This window comes from Scyliorhinus canicula, chromosome 4 (assembly GCF_902713615.1).
Source record: "Scyliorhinus canicula chromosome 4, sScyCan1.1, whole genome shotgun sequence".
In the NCBI taxonomy this organism is placed as follows: Eukaryota; Metazoa; Chordata; class Chondrichthyes; order Carcharhiniformes; family Scyliorhinidae; genus Scyliorhinus; species Scyliorhinus canicula.
The window spans coordinates 223,495,462-223,512,937 of NC_052149.1; the positions used below are offsets into that span (position 1 = coordinate 223,495,462).

Here is a 17,476-nt window from a genome sequence, read left to right on the forward strand (position 1 = left end):
CTCATCTCTTTTAAAGGATTGTCCCTTCAGTCCGAGGCTGTGCCTCGGGTTCTAGTTTCTCCTATTAGTGGAAACATCCTCTCCACATCCACTCTGCCTAGGCCTCCAAGTATTCTGTAAATTTCAATCTAAACTCCATAGAGTACAATCCCAGAGTCCTCAACCGCTCCTCATATGACAAGCCCTTTATTCCAGGGATCATTCTTGTGAACTTCCACCGGACCCTCTCCAAGGCCAGCACATTTTTAAACTTGTTAATGAAGCAAAGTTCGCAACAGAACCCACTTAGAATCATAGAATGATACAGCAGAGGCGAAGACCATTCAGCCCACTGTGCACGTGCTGGCATTATGGTACAGCTATCCCCCCTAACAGCACTGTGCATGCACCTACACCACAGGGACTGCAGCGGTTATAGAGGTGACTCACCACCACCATCTCAGGGCAATTAGGGATGGGCAATAAATGCCAGACTAGTCAGTAATGACCGCATCCCATGAACAAATTTTAAATTCCAACTAATTCCACTGCCCTGCTCATTCCCAGAAACGCTGCAATTTCATGTTCTTCAAGTATTTATGTAAATTTTTGTTTTTGAAGTTACTATTGAATCTATATTCACCACCCTTTCAGGAGCATATTTGAGATCACAGCCACTTGCTGTGTAGAACAGTGATTCCTTATGTCGCCACAGTTCTTCTGCCAACCACCATATTTCAGAGTTTGCTACTTCCCTACTCTTCTTCCACTGCAAAGTTTTCCCTTATTTGTTCCCAACAAAATCCTTCATGAATTCAACACCTCCATCACACCTTCTCTGCTCCAATGGGAACAGTCCCAGCTTCTCCAGTCTCTCCACAAAGTTGAACACCGACATCCCTGGTACCATTCTATTAAATCTCTTATGTGCCCTCTCCAAAGCCTTGAAATCCTTCCAAAAGTGTGATGACCAGAATAGCGCACAGTACTCCAGCTGAGATCAAACCATGTATAATGAGGGTTTACATCGTATCCTTGTTTTGTGTATTTCCACTATTAATGATAGTGTTTTTATTTTTAAAACTGCCTTCTCAACTTGGTCTGCCACCTTCAGAGATTTGTGGAAATACATCACCACCTCTCCATGTTCCCTTATCCCCTTTAAAACTTTACAATTAAGTTCAATGGATTTAAAAGAGTAGATGTCCTAGAGGAGTATAGAAAGTGCAGGGGATGCTTACAAAAGAAATCAGGATAGCATGAAAAAGCATTGGTAGGTTAAAAAAAAATTCCACAGTGTTTTATAAGTATATTAAGGGCAAGCGAATGAGCACAGTACGGCCCATTAGGGAACAAAGTGGCAATGTGTGAGAGAAGCTGGAAGACGTGGGTGAGGCCTTAGATTACAGGACAATATAGACAGGCTGGACAGATGGGCAGAACTGTGGCAAATGGAATTTAACCCTGAAAAGTGTGAAGTGATGTATTTTGGGAGATCTAACAAGCCAAGGGAATACACAATGAATGGGAGGACACTAGGAGACAGAAGACCAACTAGAGAACAGGCCATTCTAGACCGGGTATTGTGTAATGAGAAAAGAATTGGCAATCTAGCTGTGCGATACCCCTTGGGGATGAGTGACCATAATATGAAAGAAGTTTTTATCCAGATGGAGAGTGACGTAGGTGATTCTGAAACTAGGATCCTGAATCTTAATAAAAGAAACTATGATGGTATGAGGCCCATGTTGGCTATGATGGATTTGGAAAGGTTACTAAAAGAGAAGGCGATGGATAGGCAGTGACAAAGATGCATTGGTAAAGCACAACAATTGTTTATTCCTGTCTACTGCAACAATTCTTTATTCCAGTGTAGCACAAAAGTAAAACAGGAAAGGTGGCCAAACCATGACTTACAAGGTAAATTAGAGATATTAGAGAAATTTAAGACAGAGATAGATAGATTCTTGATTAATAAGGGAATCAGGGGTTCTGGGAAAAGGCAGGAAAATGGGGATGAGAAAAATATCAGCCATGATTGAATGGGGGAGCAGACTCGATGGGCCGAGTGGCCTAATTCTGCTTCTGTGTCTTATGTTCTTAGTATTAGATCCAAGGAAAAGGCATACAAATTGGTCAGGAAAAACAATAGGCCTGAGGACTGGAAGCAATTTAGAATTCAGCAAAGGAGAACCAAGAAAATAGAGTAAACTTGCGGGAAACATAAAAACTGACTGTAAACATTCCTATAGGTATGTGAAGAGAAAAAGATTGGTGAAGAAACATGGGAATTTATAATGGGGAACAAAGAAATGGTTGACCAACTAAATATGTATTTTGGTTCTGTCTTATCGAAGGAGGACACAAATAAGATACCAGGAATGTTGAGGAACACAAGGTTTAGTGAGAAGGAGGAACTGGAAGAAATCAGTTTAAGTAGAGAAATGGTGTTGGGGAAATTGATGGGATTGAAGGCTGATAAATCCCCAGGCTTGATAATCTACATCCCAGAGTACTTAAGAAAGTGGCCCTAGAAAAAGTGGATGCAATGGCAGTCATCTTCCAAGATTCTAGAGACTCAGGAACAGTTGTTACAGACTGAAGGGTAGCTAATGTAATCCCAGTATTTTAAAAGGGAGATAAAGAGGAAACAGGGAATTATAGACAAGTCAGTCTGACATTGGTAGTGGGGAAAATGCTAGAGTCGATGATAAAATATTTAATAGTACAGCACTTGGAAAACAGTGGCAGGATCGGGCAGAGTCTGTATAGTTTTACGAAAGGGAAATCATGTTTGACAAATCTACCGAATTTCTTCGAGGATGTAACTGGTAGAGTTGACGAAGGGTGCCAGTGATGTGGTTTATTTGGACTTTCAGCAGCTTTCGACAAAGTCCCACATAAGAGATTAGCGTGTATAGTTAAAGTGCATGGGATTGGGGGTAGTGTATTGTGATGGATAGAAAACTGGTTGGCAGACAGGAAACAAAGAGCAGGAATAAATGGGTCTTTTTCAGAATGGAATGTAGTGACGAGTGGGGTACTGCAGGGATCAGTGCTAGGACACCAGCTAGTCACAATACATATTAATCATTTAGATGAGGGAACTAAAAGTAATATCTCCATATTTTGCAGATGAAACAAAACTGGGTGGGAGGGCAAGCTGTGAGGTGGATGCAGAAATGCTTCAGCGTGATTTTGACACGCTGGATGAGTGGACCAATGCGTGGCAGATGCAGTATAATGTGGATAAATGTGAGGTTATCCACTTTGGTAGAAAAATCAGGAAGATGTATTATCTAAATGGCTATAAAGCGCTAAGAGGGGAATGTAGCAATGATACTTGGATGTCCTCATATACCAGTCGCTGAAGATAAGCACGCAAGTACAGCAGGCAGTAAAGAAGGCAAATAGCATGTTGACCTTCATAGCGAGAGGATTAGAGAACAGGAGCAGGGATGTCTTCTGTGCAGTTTTGATCTTCTTATCTGTGGAAGGATGTTCTTGCTTTAGAGGGCGTACAAAGAAGGTTTACCAGACTGATTCTTGCGATGACAGGACTCAGAAGAGATCGAGTCCGTTCGGATTATATTTGCTGGAGGTCAGAAGAATGAGGTGAGATCTCACAGAAACCTATAAAATTCTAAAAGCACTGGACAGGGTAGATGCAGATGCATTACTGAATGGCAGAGAAGACTCGAGGAAACAACTTCCTCTTGTTCCTATTTATGATCTTATGGTCTTATTATACACATCTCCGATTTTTATATTGTCTACAAACTTTGAAATTATGCCCCTGTATACACAAGACCAGGTCATTACTATATATCAAAAAGAGAAGTGGACCTAATGTTGACTCCTGGTGAATATTACGCTATATTCTGCTCCAGTTTGGAAAGAGATTTTTCACAATGGCTCTCAACCTTCTGTCCCTTAGTCAATTTTGTATCCATGTTTCTACTGTTCCTATAGTCCACAGCTATATTTTGCCAACATCCCCGTTACGTAGCACTGCATCAAATGCCTTTTGAAAGTCCAAAGATGCAGCACTATCCTCATCATCCCTCTCCATTAATTCAAAGAACTTGATCGTGTTAGTCAGACACGATTTACCCTTCGCTAATCCGTGCCAACACCATTTCTGTGGGATTCTGAAACGCTTGCAATGCAGACTGAGATTCTTCATCAAGATCTCACTCTCCACGACAAGTGCTTAAGATTTTAGCTAAGATTTGGTTCCCTAGCATGGTGAGTGAAATAGGACATTGGAAAAAAATTTGGGGGAGAGCGACAGGAATGATTCGTAGATTGGAGATTCTCAGCTTCTCAGTTAGAGTCAAAGACCTTAGTCTGTACTTTAGAGCAACGTTTGACTGAGGTAACTTAATTGAGGTCTATAATCTAATTGAAAGGCTACATTTCTAGTCCAATTTAAGAGACTAGAGAGGAATAGGGGCCATGTGTTTGAACTGCGCAAAAGTAGAAACAGACTGTATGTTTCTCAAGAGTATTGAGGCCCTGGAATACACTGTAAGTTAGTGCTGTGAATACAGACTCTCTGCACATCTTCAGGAAGGAGTACGACTGGTTCATGCCCGAGACAGATACCATTTTGTATAAAGAGAAGCATCTTAATAGATAACGCCAGGCAATGTGACTTCTTGAACTGGTTTCACTTGCCTGAGGGGATCAGCGGGGGATTTTCCAGAGTTATTTCCCTCTCACTCCCCCACCCAAATTATTCTAGCTCCCCCAGAAGATGACATGGCTGCAGTGGCCGTTGGGAGTGTCGACTGGTGGAATTGCAGAGGAAAATGGAGAAGTATCTAATGATATTTCCGCCATCATGGTGTGGGGCAGCTAGATGGAACAGCTGATCTATTCCTGCCCCTTATCTTTGTAGAATTTATGGTAGTTAGCACTGCTGTCTCATGGCACCGAGGACCCGGGTTCGATCCCGGCTCCAGGTCATTGTCCATATGCAGTTTTCACATTCTCCCCATGTCTGTGTGGGTCTCGCCCCCAGAACGCAAAGATATGCAGGGTAGATTGCTTGGCCATGCTAAATTACTTCTTAATTGGTACTTTAATTTTTATTTTAAACTTTCACAGAATCACAGAAAAATAGAGTGCAGGAAAGGCCCTTTGGCTCATTGAGTCTGCACCACCACATGAAAGGCACCTGATCTGCCAATCCTAGACCCATTTGTGAGCACTTGGCCCATAGTTTTGAATGTTAAGACGTGCCAAGTGCTCATCCAGGTACTTTTTAAAGGATGCGAGGCAACCCGCCTCGACCACCCTCCTAGGCATTGCGTTCCAGACCGTTATCACCCTCTGGGTAAAAAAGATTTTCCTCAAATCCCCCCTGAACCTCTCACCCCTCATCTTGAACTTGTGTCCCCTTTTAACCGACCCTTCAACTAAAGCTGTTCCCTATCCACTTTATCCATGCACTTCATAATCTTGTACACCTCGACCAAATCGCCCCTCAGTCTTCTCTGTTCCAGCAAAAACAACACAAGCCTATCCAACCTCTCTTCATAACTAAAATGTTCCATCCCAGACAACATCCAGGTGAAACACCTCTGCACCCACTCCAGCGCAATCATATAATGTGGCGACCAGAACTGCACAGTACTCCAGCTGTGGCCTCACCAATGTTCTATATAACTTCAACATAACTTCCTTGCTTTTGTAATCTGGTTAGCACTGTTGCTTCACAGGGTCCCAGGTTCGATTACTGCTTGGGTCACTGTCTGTGCGGAGTCTACACATTCTCCCCATGTCTGCGTGGGTTTCCTCCGGGTGCTCCAGTTTCCTCCCACAAGTCCCGATAGACACGTTTGTTTGGTTAATTGGACATTCTTAATTCTCCTTCATTGTACTCAATCATGCACTGGAGTGTGGTGACTAGGGGATTTTAACAGTAACTTAATTGCAGTGCCTTCTTGCAGTAAGCCTACTTGCGACAATAATAAAGATTATTATTAATCTATGCCACGATTAATGTGGGCAGCACGGTGGCGCAGTGGGTTAGCCCTGTTGCCTCACGGCGCCAAGGTCCCAGGTTCGATCCCAGCTCTGGGTCACTGTCCGTGTGGAGTTTGCACATTCTCCCCGTGTTTGCGTGGGTTTCACCCCCGCAACCCAAAAATTTGCAGGGTAGGTGGATTGGCCACGCTAAATTGCCCCTTAATTGGAAAAAGTGAATTGGGTACTCTAAAAAAAATTTTTTCAAATCAATGCCACGATTAATAAAAGCAAGTGCACCATATGCCTTTTTCACCACTCTATTAACCTGCCCTTCTGCCTTCAGGGATCAGTTTATAAACATGCCACGGTCTCTTTGTTCCTCAGGACTTCCCAGTATGGTGCCTTTCATTGAATATTTCCTTGTCAAATCGCTCCTTCCAAAGTGTAACACTTTTCAGCATTAAATTCCATCTGCCACTTTTCTGCCCATTTGACCATCCCGTCTGTAACCCAAGACTCTCAGCCTTGCTGTTAATCACCTGGCTTATCTTTGTGTCACCCTCAAAATTACTGATCCGACCCCTCACATAGTCATCTAAGTCATTTATATAAATTACTAATATTGAGGACCTGGCACAGATCCCTATGGTAAGCCACTGGACACTGGCTTCCACTCACTAAAGCAGCCGTCTGTCATCACCCTCTGTTTCTTCCAGCTCAGGTGAATCCACCTTACCAAGTTCCCATGTGCATTTGCCTTCTTTATAAGTCTCCCATGTGGGACCTTGTCAAATGTTTTGGTGAAATCCATGTAAACTACAACATCTGCACTATCCTTATCTACACACTTAATCACATGCTCAAAAAATTCAATTAAATTTGTTAGGCATAACCTCCCTATGACAAAGCCATGCTGACTATTCCTGATCAAACCTTGTCTCTCCAAATGGAGAGATTCAGTCCTTCAAAGGTTTCTCCATTAGTTTCCCCACCACTGATGTGCGAATCACTGGCCTGTAGCTCCCTGGCTTATCCCTGCAGCCTTTTTTAAATAGTAGGACCACAGTCACGGTTTTTCAGTCCTCAGGCACCTCTCGTGTGGCCAGAGAAGAATTAAAAATTTGGATCAGGGCGCCTTTGTCTCCTCCCTCACTCCCCACAGCAGCCTGGGACACAATTCAACTGGACCTGGAGATTTCTCCACTTTAAAGCCTGCCAACACTTCCAATACTTTGTTCCTCCCTGTGACAACTTGCTCAATAATCTCACAGTCTCTCCCACCAAGTTCCATATCTGCCTCCTCATTTTTCTTGGGTGAAGACAGATGTGAAATATTCATGCTTGCTAAGTGAATTGGACATTCTGAATTCTCCCTCAGTGTACCCGAACAGGCGCAGGACAGTGGCGACTAGTGGATTTTCACAGTAACTTCATTGCAGTGTTGCCCGGTAGCACAGTGGTTAGCACTGTTGCTTTACAGCGCCAGGGACCCAGGTTTCATTCCCGGCTTGGGTCACTGTTTGTGTGGAGTCTACACATTCTCCAGTGTCTGCGTGAGTTTCCACCGACGTGGGTTTCCTGCATGGGATTTCCTCCCACAAGTCTTCAGTGTACCCGAACAGGCGCCATCGTGTGGCGACTAGGGGAATTTCACAGTAACTTCAATGCAGTATTAATGTCAGCTGACTTGTGACACTAATAAAGATTATTGTAAACGTAAGCCTATCTGTGACACTAATAAAGATTATTATTTAACACCCTACCACAGATTCACCCCTTGGTCCTTAATGGGCCCTACATTTTCCTTAGTTATCCTCTTTCCATTGATATACTTAGAGAATATCTTGGTATTTTCCCTACTTTTACTAGCTAGCGATGTCTCATATCCCCTCTCTTCTCTCCTAATTGCTTTCTTAACCTCTATCCTGCACTTTCTGTTCTCCCTGATGCCCCTGTTGATTTGCTCCCCTTGTACTTATTAAAAACCTCTCTCTTCCTTCTCATTGTATCCGGAATATCCCTGGTCATCCACGGTTCTCTGGGCTTGTTACTCTACTTTGTAGAATTCAACTCAAGTTCTACTGGTTGAAGATTCTTTAATGCAGCTTGTAAATTATTTTAAATTAAATGAAGGGTTTGTATTGTGTTTATCACAAAATTTCATGAAAATGATCAACTATGAAAGTAAAGTCACACAAATCTGACTCGGTGACAATTACTCAGTTTGCACAATGTTTGAAAGGGGGAAAACAAGCGTTTTCAACGGATTTGAAATGATGCAGTATTTATCATTAGAAGAATGTGCAGGCAGCATTTGATCAATCAAGAGCATCTAATCTCAATTTGGGAAACTTAACCTTGTAACCAGAAATACACATCACAATTTAAAAGAAGGAAAAGAAAAAAATAACTATTTTTGTTTGGGAAGGGTGAGAATTACAATTTACTGGGGCAACTGTTGTTTGAAAATATTTTTATAATAATAATAATAATAATCTGTATTAGTGTCACAAGTAGGCTTGCATCAACACTGCAATGAAGTTACTTTGGGCAGGATCGAAACATATGTATGATTGGCCAGACCTCTCCCACACCGCTCACAAGCATTCTCCACCCCTCAAGCAGCCAGCTCATCCTTGACCTCTTCAGGTGTGCCCTGTGCACCATCTTCAACTGACAACGCTCCCTCCAACAAGGAGGGCAGCAACACTGGACATGTCGGAAAAACGTTTTTTGCAAAATCCTGCACCTGAACATACCGAAAGCCCCCCCCCCCCCCCCCCCCCCCCCCCCGTCCGTCCGTCCGTCCGTCCCCCCTGCAGAATCCCAAACCTCTCTCTCAACTCCTCCAAACTCGCAAACCGCCCTTCCAAAAATATGTCCTTCATTTCCATCACTCACTGCTCCTCCCACCCCCGAAACCTGGCATCCAGCCCTGTCGGCTCAAACACATGATTCTCCTGGACTGGCATCAATGTCGACCCCACCCCCAACTTAAATAGCTGCCGAAATTTCCTCCATCTCTTCAGCGTGGCCACCACCACCGGACTACCTGGTTATTTAACTTGGGCAAACGTGAGCGGCATCGTTGCCAGCCGGTAACCTGACCCCCTCTAAGAACCTGCCTCCATCCTCACCCCTGTATCTTCTCGGCGTTCCGACGCCCAATAGTAATACATCAGATTTTGAAGAGCCAAACCCCCCCTGACTGTCGCCCTGTCTGAAGCACTGTCTTCTGAATCCTCACTACCTTGCCTGCCTCAAAAAACAATGAAATCAACCGTTCCACCCCCAAAAATAAAATGCCTTCGGCAAAACGACCGGTAAACACTGAAATAAAAAAAAAAACCGCAGCAAGATATTCATCTTTACTGCCTGCACACGGCCTGCCAATGATAGGGGGAGACTGTCTCATCTCAACAAATCTGCCTTGACCCTACCCACCAGGCTTGTAAAGTTCAACTTTACAAAGCCGGGCCCAATCTCGAGCCACCTGTACCCTCAAGTACCTGAAGTGAGTATTCACCACACGAAACGGGAAACCCCCCTCGCCAAGCCAGCTCCCGCCCCCGAAGAAACCAAAAAGCACTTGTCTTTTCCAAATTCAGTTTATATCTTGAAAAGGCCCCAAACCTCTTGGGCAGCCCCATTATATCCTCCACCTTGGGACCAGGTTAGAAATATACAACCAAAGGTTGTCAGCTTACAAGGACACCTTGCCCCCCCCCCCCCCCCCCCCACCTCACTACCCCCTCCACTTATCTGAATATCTCAACGCAATGGCCAAGGGCTCTATCGCCAGCGCAAACAAGAGGGGGGATATGGGACACCCCTACCTTGTTCCCCAATGCTGCCAAAAATATCCCGAGTTCACCTCATTCATTCGAACACTCGCCTTCAGTTCCTTATTTAGCAATTTGACTCACGCCACAAACTTGGGCCCAATCTTCCTAAAGAGCTGTTCACTAAAGGCCCTGGAGCTCTGGATACAGCTCACACCAGCACTACTCTGTCCTGCTGTGGACTCGCCTGAGTTCTCTCTAGATTCACTTGTCTCTGGCCCTCCCTTCCTTATTACAAACTAAGCCACCTACAGAGTGCGTGGCATGTATACGTGTGTGCGTTTAAATTCTCCCTCCGTGTACCCGAACAGGTGCCGGAATGTGGCGACTAGGGGCTTTTCACAGTAACTTCCTTGTAGTGTTAACGTAAGCCTACTTGTAACAATAAAGATTATTAAACCTTAAATTTGAAGGCCAGTCATGGAGGGCATCTTCAACTTTAAAGCCAGTCGCAGCCAGCATTCTGAAAAGCCGGTCACGGCCATTGGATGCTTCTCCCGTGATAGGGAACGTCACGACGGATCACTCTGCAACCCTCCCGACAGCCGCCCATGACCCACCCACGGATCGCGACCAAGTTTGAAAAACCCTGCTGGAGACTGCTCATCCCAGTACGACCAAACCAATGGTCAAATCCATCAAACCAAATACAGCACTCCATCCTCTCTGCAGTACTGCTGTAGCTCAAGAAATATTCCCAAACTCTACGGAGGTTGATCTGCCAAATCCTATGTCACAAGGTAAGAATCTACTTAAGTCACTGTAAATTGATCTCCCTGATAATACAGTGCGTATTACATGGCTTTAGACCCTCTAACATTACAAAAGAGCATAACCACGACATCACAGATGATTTTCTAGTCTTTCATAAAGAACTAAAGTATCTTTGCGAGAGTTGCATTTCATCTTTTTAATAAAAAGGACTGCAATACCATCACATTCCTCCTGATCATAGTAAGAAGTCTTACAACACCAGGTTAAAGTCCAACAGGTTTGTTTCAAACACGAGCTTTCGGAGCACGGCTCCTTCTTCAGGTGAATGGAAAGGCTTGTTCCAGAAATGTTTATATAGACACAGTCAGAGATGCCCCGGAATGCGAGCACCTGCAGGCAATCAAATCATCAAAGATGCAGAGAGAGAGGTAACTCCAGGTTAAAGAGGTGTGAATTGTCCCAAGCCAGTTCAGTCGGTAGGCCTCTGCAAGTCCAGGCTTGTTGGTGGGGGCCGAATGTAATGCGACATGAATCCCAGATCCCGGTTGAGTCCGCATTCATGCGTGCGGAACTTAGCTATAAGTTTTTGCTCAGCAATTTTGCGTTGTCGCGTCTCCTGAAGGCCTCCTTGTAGAATGCTGACCCGGAGATCAGAGGCTGAATGTCCTTGACTGCTGAAGTGTTCCCCAACTGGAAGGGAACAGTCCTGCCTGTTGATAGTCGCACGATGCCCGTTTATTCGTTGTCGCAGTGTCTGCATGGTCTCGCCAATGTACCACGCTTCGGGACATCCTTTCCTGCAGATAGACAAATGTGTCTATATAAACATTTCTGGAACAAGCCTTTCCATTCACCTGAAGAAGGAGCCGTGCTCCGAAAGCTCGTGTTTGAAACAAACCTGTTGGACTTTAACCTGGTGTTGTAAGACTTCTTACTGTGCTCACCCCAGTCCAACGCCGGCATCTCCACATCATTCCTCCTGATGGCAACCTTGAGATGCTATTGTCCCCAATTCGCACAGTACCATCATTGGAACTTTGCTCATGCACTAATGCAGGAATTACTCAATGCAACATATTGGTAAATGCATGTAGGATATGGACATTTACAGTTCTCTTTCCTATGAGGGGTATGGACAGAGACATTTCCTGACTTAACAAATGAATAGTTCATATCACTGGACCTTAACCTTTGAATATAGTACATCCTCCACAGTCCAAGCTTTTAGCAGAGGCTACAACTTTGGGAGAGGGTGAATCTCCCAGTCCACAGGATGTATTCGAACAATACTTCCCCACCTGCTCATTTTCCTTTGCATGTACTATGGAGGTCAAGAAAGTTCAGCCATGTAAAGTATTTCTCTCACAAGATGATGAATTATACTGCACAATTAAAGAATAAGCTTTAAATTTATTTTGAAGCCAGAGTTCAAGAATGTATCGCCAAAGGAACCAAGTTTGACAATGGCTGCAATTGGAAGGTTTTCAAGATCAGTTAAAAATTCCAATTTCACAACAAAAATAAATACATCAGGCTTGGTGCTCATTGGAGAGCCTGGGAAGAGAGTTCAAATAACCTTCCTGACTGTTTAAGGGTATAATATTTTAGCTGAAGGAAGACTACCACTTGTGACATTGCCACATAAACACAAAGTTTAATGCTTCTTTACTAGTCTCACTATTTAAGATGCTTCAATTTGATTGTGAAAGATCTTGGGCTGGATTCTCCTAGCCTCTGTGCCAAAATCGTGATCGGCGTTGGGCGGAGAATGGGCGTTTACACCGAAATTTGGTCCGATGCGCTCCTGCGATTCTCCGGTCCCTGAAGAATTGCTGCGAATCGCGCGCATGTGGTCTACGCGGCACGAGTAGCGGGCGATTGTCAGAGCCCCCCCCCCCCCAGTGATTCTCCTAGGAAAACTAGCCGAGTTCCCGACGGCGTGGTTCTAACCACGTTTTGCCTGTCGGGAACGGCCGGTGGCGGCTGCGGACCCAGATCGCACCCGCCTGGGGGGGGGAGGAACAACCTCATGGACGGTCAGACAAAAGATCGGGAGGCGCCAATTCACGGGCGCGCACGATCTCGTGGGGACCTTCTTCTAGCATCAGGGTCCATGGTGCGAGTCTGCTATGTCGCAGGCTGCGCCGTGCGCATGCACGGACTCCCGACCGGAGATGCAGGGCCCCATGTCCACAGAAAGAGCTGCAAGAAGCACTCTGGGGCCCTACAAGCAGCCTGCAAGTTGGAGAATCACTCTGAACTTTCTTAAGGAAAGTCCTGAGTGAAGCGCCCATGTTTTGACGCTGGCTTCGGGACATAGCCCCATCATTGGAGAATCCCGACCCGTAATTATGTCTGAATGATAATGAATTACTTTAAGGATAGAGCAACCTTCTCCAGCTATACCTCAGAAGTTGTATGAGGTTTGACATCATGGCATAAGGTCTGATCAGCATGCTCCCAAAGAATATTCTTTTGTTGCAAGCAAGTTTGAAGAATTACTTTGGATGCTGCCATAATGGGATCTCAGTATTTAGTCAATGTCAGAACCTGAGATGTGCGACTGCCGTGTTTAACTGTCAAGACTTCCAGACCAGCAATGATTGGACTAGCGATGAACTGTCAAATTAAGGACATTCTCAATGAAAGACCGAGTCAGACCCCAATCCCTCAAAGTCACAGACAAAGCAAATGTACAGATGCACTCGGTATACTGGTGGCACGGTAGCACAGTGGTTACCACTGTTGCTTCACAGTTCCAGGGTCCCAGGTTCGAATCCTGGCTTGGTCACTGCCTGTGCGGAGTCTGCACGTTCTCCCCGTGTCCGCACGTTCTCCCCGTGTCTGTGATGGTTTCCTCCGGGTACTCCGGTTTCCTCGCACAGTCCAAAGATGTGCAGGTTAGGTGGATTGACAGTGCTAAATTGCCTTTGTGTCCTAAAACAGGGTTAGCTGGCGTTACTGGGTTACAGGAATGGGGGTGTGGGCTTAAGTGGGGATGATCTTTCCAAGGGTCGGTGCAGACTCGATGGGCCGAATGGCCTCCTGCACACTAAATTCTATGATTTTACACGGCACATGAGGATCTTGCAGCCAGCTTTAAACAATATATTTTATATATATATTGTACACTATTTCAGACAGCAGGAATCTTCCCCCACCCAATGTTTGAGGATCTATACTTACTTCATCTTGAAAAGTTTATCCCTGGACTGATTGATCTCTGAAACTTTCGTATGAAGCCAATCTTCTAGTTGTTTCTTGTTTGGGAAATGCCCCAACAGTGCAACCAGTTCCTCGCCGTGTCTTGACTTTATCCTCCTGATCTGTTCTTCTTTGTCAGCCTAACAAAGAATTGATTTCAGATCAGCATAACTATGAAAAATATATGGCATCAGTGGTGATTTGTGCAAACATGAGGCAGATGGAATAATTAAAGAGTCACGGCTTTGGAGATTCAGAAAACCAGTTCATCTCCAAAACAAGGAGGAAAGGCACAATGGTCCAATCAAAGGATCTGGAGTCAGGTTTCAGCAGTGCAATAACAAAATCTTAAATTCTCAATAAAAATGTTCTGTCTAATTCCTTCTTGGTCAGTGTCACTATTTTTGACTGGAATTAATCCCAGGCTTTTAAACTCGGGCATCAACGTAGGAAAAATAATTGCTCTGTTGCTGGGTTCAAAATAGCTCCCACAGCTGTCAATGTACGGCTGAGTAAATACTTGTCATGTATATCTGCATATTGGCCACTGAAACATAATCATGTAGTACCATATTGAAAACTACTAATGGGAAGGTGGAGGCACAATGCTATTGTCACTGAACTGGTAATCCAGAGACACAGGGTAATGCTTTGGGGAACCAGGATATTGGGATTTGAATTCAATTTTTAAAAATTGGAATTAAAAGTCTAATGATGACCATGAACCCACTGCTGATTATCGGAAAAATCCACTCGGTTCGCTAATGTCCTTTAGGGAAGGAATCTGCTGTCCTCATTTGACACCAGATCCATAGTAATGTGATTGACTCTTCAATGACCTCTGACATGGTCTAGCAAGCCAATTAGGGATTGGCAATAAATGCTGGCCGAGCCAGTGATGCCCAAATCCCATGCATGATTTTTTTGTTAAAACGACAGAAATAATTGACTGCCTGAGATAAGAGCATGAGAAAGAGACAGACAAACATGCACACATTTACCTTGTCTTTTTTCAGCATTTCCATTTGAGTTCTGGCCGTAGTGTGCAAGTTTAACAGCTCCATTTCTTGATCCAATCTCCGCAAGGACTTGTCCGATTCTTCCTTCTCTTCCTTCAGAACAACCAACTCAGTCCTCAGGCCCTCCACATTGCTGCTTGTTTCTGTATGTTCTAGTTCATGCTCCTAGAAAGCCAATAAATTCAGAAACCAGTGAGACGTCACAAAATAGTTAGGGATATGTTCACTGGAGAAAGGGGGAAAAAAGCACCAGAAAGCAAATAAGTATTTCCAACTTCAGGGTCACAATATAACTATACATCTCAGCTTTGACAAAGAGTCATCGGACTTAAAAAGTTAGCTCTTTTCTCTCCCTGCAGATGCTGCCAGTCCTGCTGAGATTTTCCAGCATTTTCCCTTTCGCTTCAGATTCCAGCATTTGCAGTAATTTGTTTTACATCTCACTTCCTATAAACAGATTTGTATCCCATGGATGGACGCGAGGCAGGGGCAATCAAGATACTTAATTATTTGTACTACTTCCCTGCTGGCTGGTGTGTTTCCTTCCAGATTTTTAACCCCTCTCCCAAGTGCATTTTCATTTGTCATTCCCAATGTGCACTATCATACTGAGATGCTTCAATTAGCCTCCATGCAGATGGATTCCCTGTACATTCTGTTACAGTAGATTTTTTCTAACTCACATTGAACACCGAGGAGCCATTTGCAGGCTTGTACTTAAACACATTGTACATTTCTGACAAAATTTATACGAAGGAAAAATAATTCAGCACCTATTTTATGTAATATAAGTTCTTACGGATAAACATACTGAACCCACATGATCACCTTAATCGCATAACCTACATAATCACATAATAATCATGACCTACCGTCCAATTAGCGTGCTTTTGCACAGTTCCTTTAATTTAGTAAAAATATTATTCAGTTACGGGATGTGGGCGTCGCTGGTTAGGCCAGTATTTATTGTGCATCTCCAGTTGCCCTTCAGAAGGTGGTGGTAAGTTTCTTTCTTGAACCGCTGCAGTCCTTGAGGTGTAGATACATCCACAGTGCTGTTAAGGGAGGGTGTTCCAAGATTTTGACCCAGCAACAGTGAAGAAACGTCAATATATTTCCAAGTCAGGGTCGTGGGTGACTTGGAGGAGAACCTCCAGGTGATGGGGTTCCCAGGTATCTGATGCTCTTGTTCTAGATGGTAGTGATCGTGGGCTTGGAAGATGCTGCTTAAGGAACCTTGGCGAGTTCCTGCAGTGCATCTTGTAGATAGTACACAGGGATGCCCCATAGCGCATCACAGAAGTCACTGAGTTACAAAACGAGATATTAAGACAAGGTGACCAAAAGCTTGGTCAAACCGGTAGACGTTAAGAGATTCTTAAGGAAGGAAAGAGAGATGGTGATCCAGCCAAGACAGGATCCAGCCAAGTGGAAAAATGACTACTACCAAATCTAATAATGACTTTGATTGCTCAGGCAAGAAAATCATCACAGATGCAAGGACAGGAGATAGAAAGGGGGGAAAAACATGCAACTTTTCTAATGCTTTGACTTATTTTCCTTTTTAGTTATTTTAAACACCAACTCTTTCACTTTGGAGAAGACTCATGTTAAAAGGAAACAAAAATAGAAAATACTGTACAATCTCAGCAGGTCTGACAGCATCTGTAGAGAGAGGACAGAGCTAATGTTTTGAGTCTGGGTGACTCTCAAATCTTTGGGTGGCATGGGAGCACAGTGGTTAGCATTGCTGCCTCACAGTCAGGGACCCAGGTTCGATTCAGACATTGGGAAAACTTTGCATGTTCTTCCCGATTCTGCGTGGGTTTCCTCTGGGTGCTTCGGTTTCCCCTCTCAGTCTAAAGATGTACAGGTTAGGCGGATTGGCCATGCTAAATTGACCTTAGTGTCCAAACTGTTGGGGAGGGTTACGGGGATAGGGCAGGGGCATGGGTCTAGTTTGGGTGCTCTTTAGAAGGGTTGGTGCAGACTCTATGGGCTGAATGGCCTCCTTGTGCACTGTAGGGATTCTATGATTCTATGATAAAAAGGAACCTTACCAACACAACACAATGAAATAAAAACAGAAAATATTGGAAACACGGATGTCTGGGAGCATCTGTGGACAGAGGTAGATAGATCTAAATGCTTACAAAAAATATGCATTGACATCGCATCTTTAATGTATTAAAGCATTGGGGCACGGTAATACAGTGGTTAGCACTGTTTCTTCACAGCACCAGGGTCCTAGGTTCGATTCCCAGCTTGGGTCACTGTCTGTGCAGAGTCTGCATATTCTCCCTGTGTCTGCGTGGGTTTCCTCTGGGTGCTCCGGTTTCCTCCCACAAGTCCCGAAAGACGTGCTGTTAGGTGAATTGGACAATCTGAATTCTCCCTCCGTGTACCCGAACAGGCGCTGGAATATGGAGACTAGGCACTTTTCACAGTGACTTAATTGCAGTGTTAATGTAAGCCTACTTGGGGAAGGTTAGTGGGGAATTGGGATTGGGAAGTCGTAGATGTAAGCCATGTTGGCTGGATTTTGTTGTTGGTTGGATGTGTGTTGTTCATTTTGTTATCTTGTTGCTAAAATTATAATACAAATGCCTCAATAAAAATATATATTTTTTAAAATGGAAGCCTACTTGTGACAATAAAGATTATTATTATTAAGGGTAAAATCTGAAATAAAGTCACATGAGGAAATAAACCAAAAATTTGATCGAAGAGTTGGGTTCTAAG

General features: G+C 44.1%; 1 protein-coding gene across 5 annotated transcripts in view; it reads right to left on the minus strand.

The window, feature by feature from the left end:
• rad50 (RAD50 homolog, double strand break repair protein) overlaps positions 1–17,476 on the minus strand; it is a 254,033-nt gene that overhangs the window by 132,630 nt on the left and 103,927 nt on the right. For all 5 annotated transcript variants that reach the window (XM_038796143.1, XM_038796144.1, XM_038796147.1 and 2 more), the window contains 2 exons: positions 14,717–14,899; positions 13,698–13,855 (listed from right to left, as the gene is read on the minus strand). In XM_038796143.1, the coding sequence (XP_038652071.1) occupies positions 13,698–13,855; positions 14,717–14,899 (341 nt within the window). The remainder of the gene's footprint in view (positions 1–13,697; positions 13,856–14,716; positions 14,900–17,476) is intronic.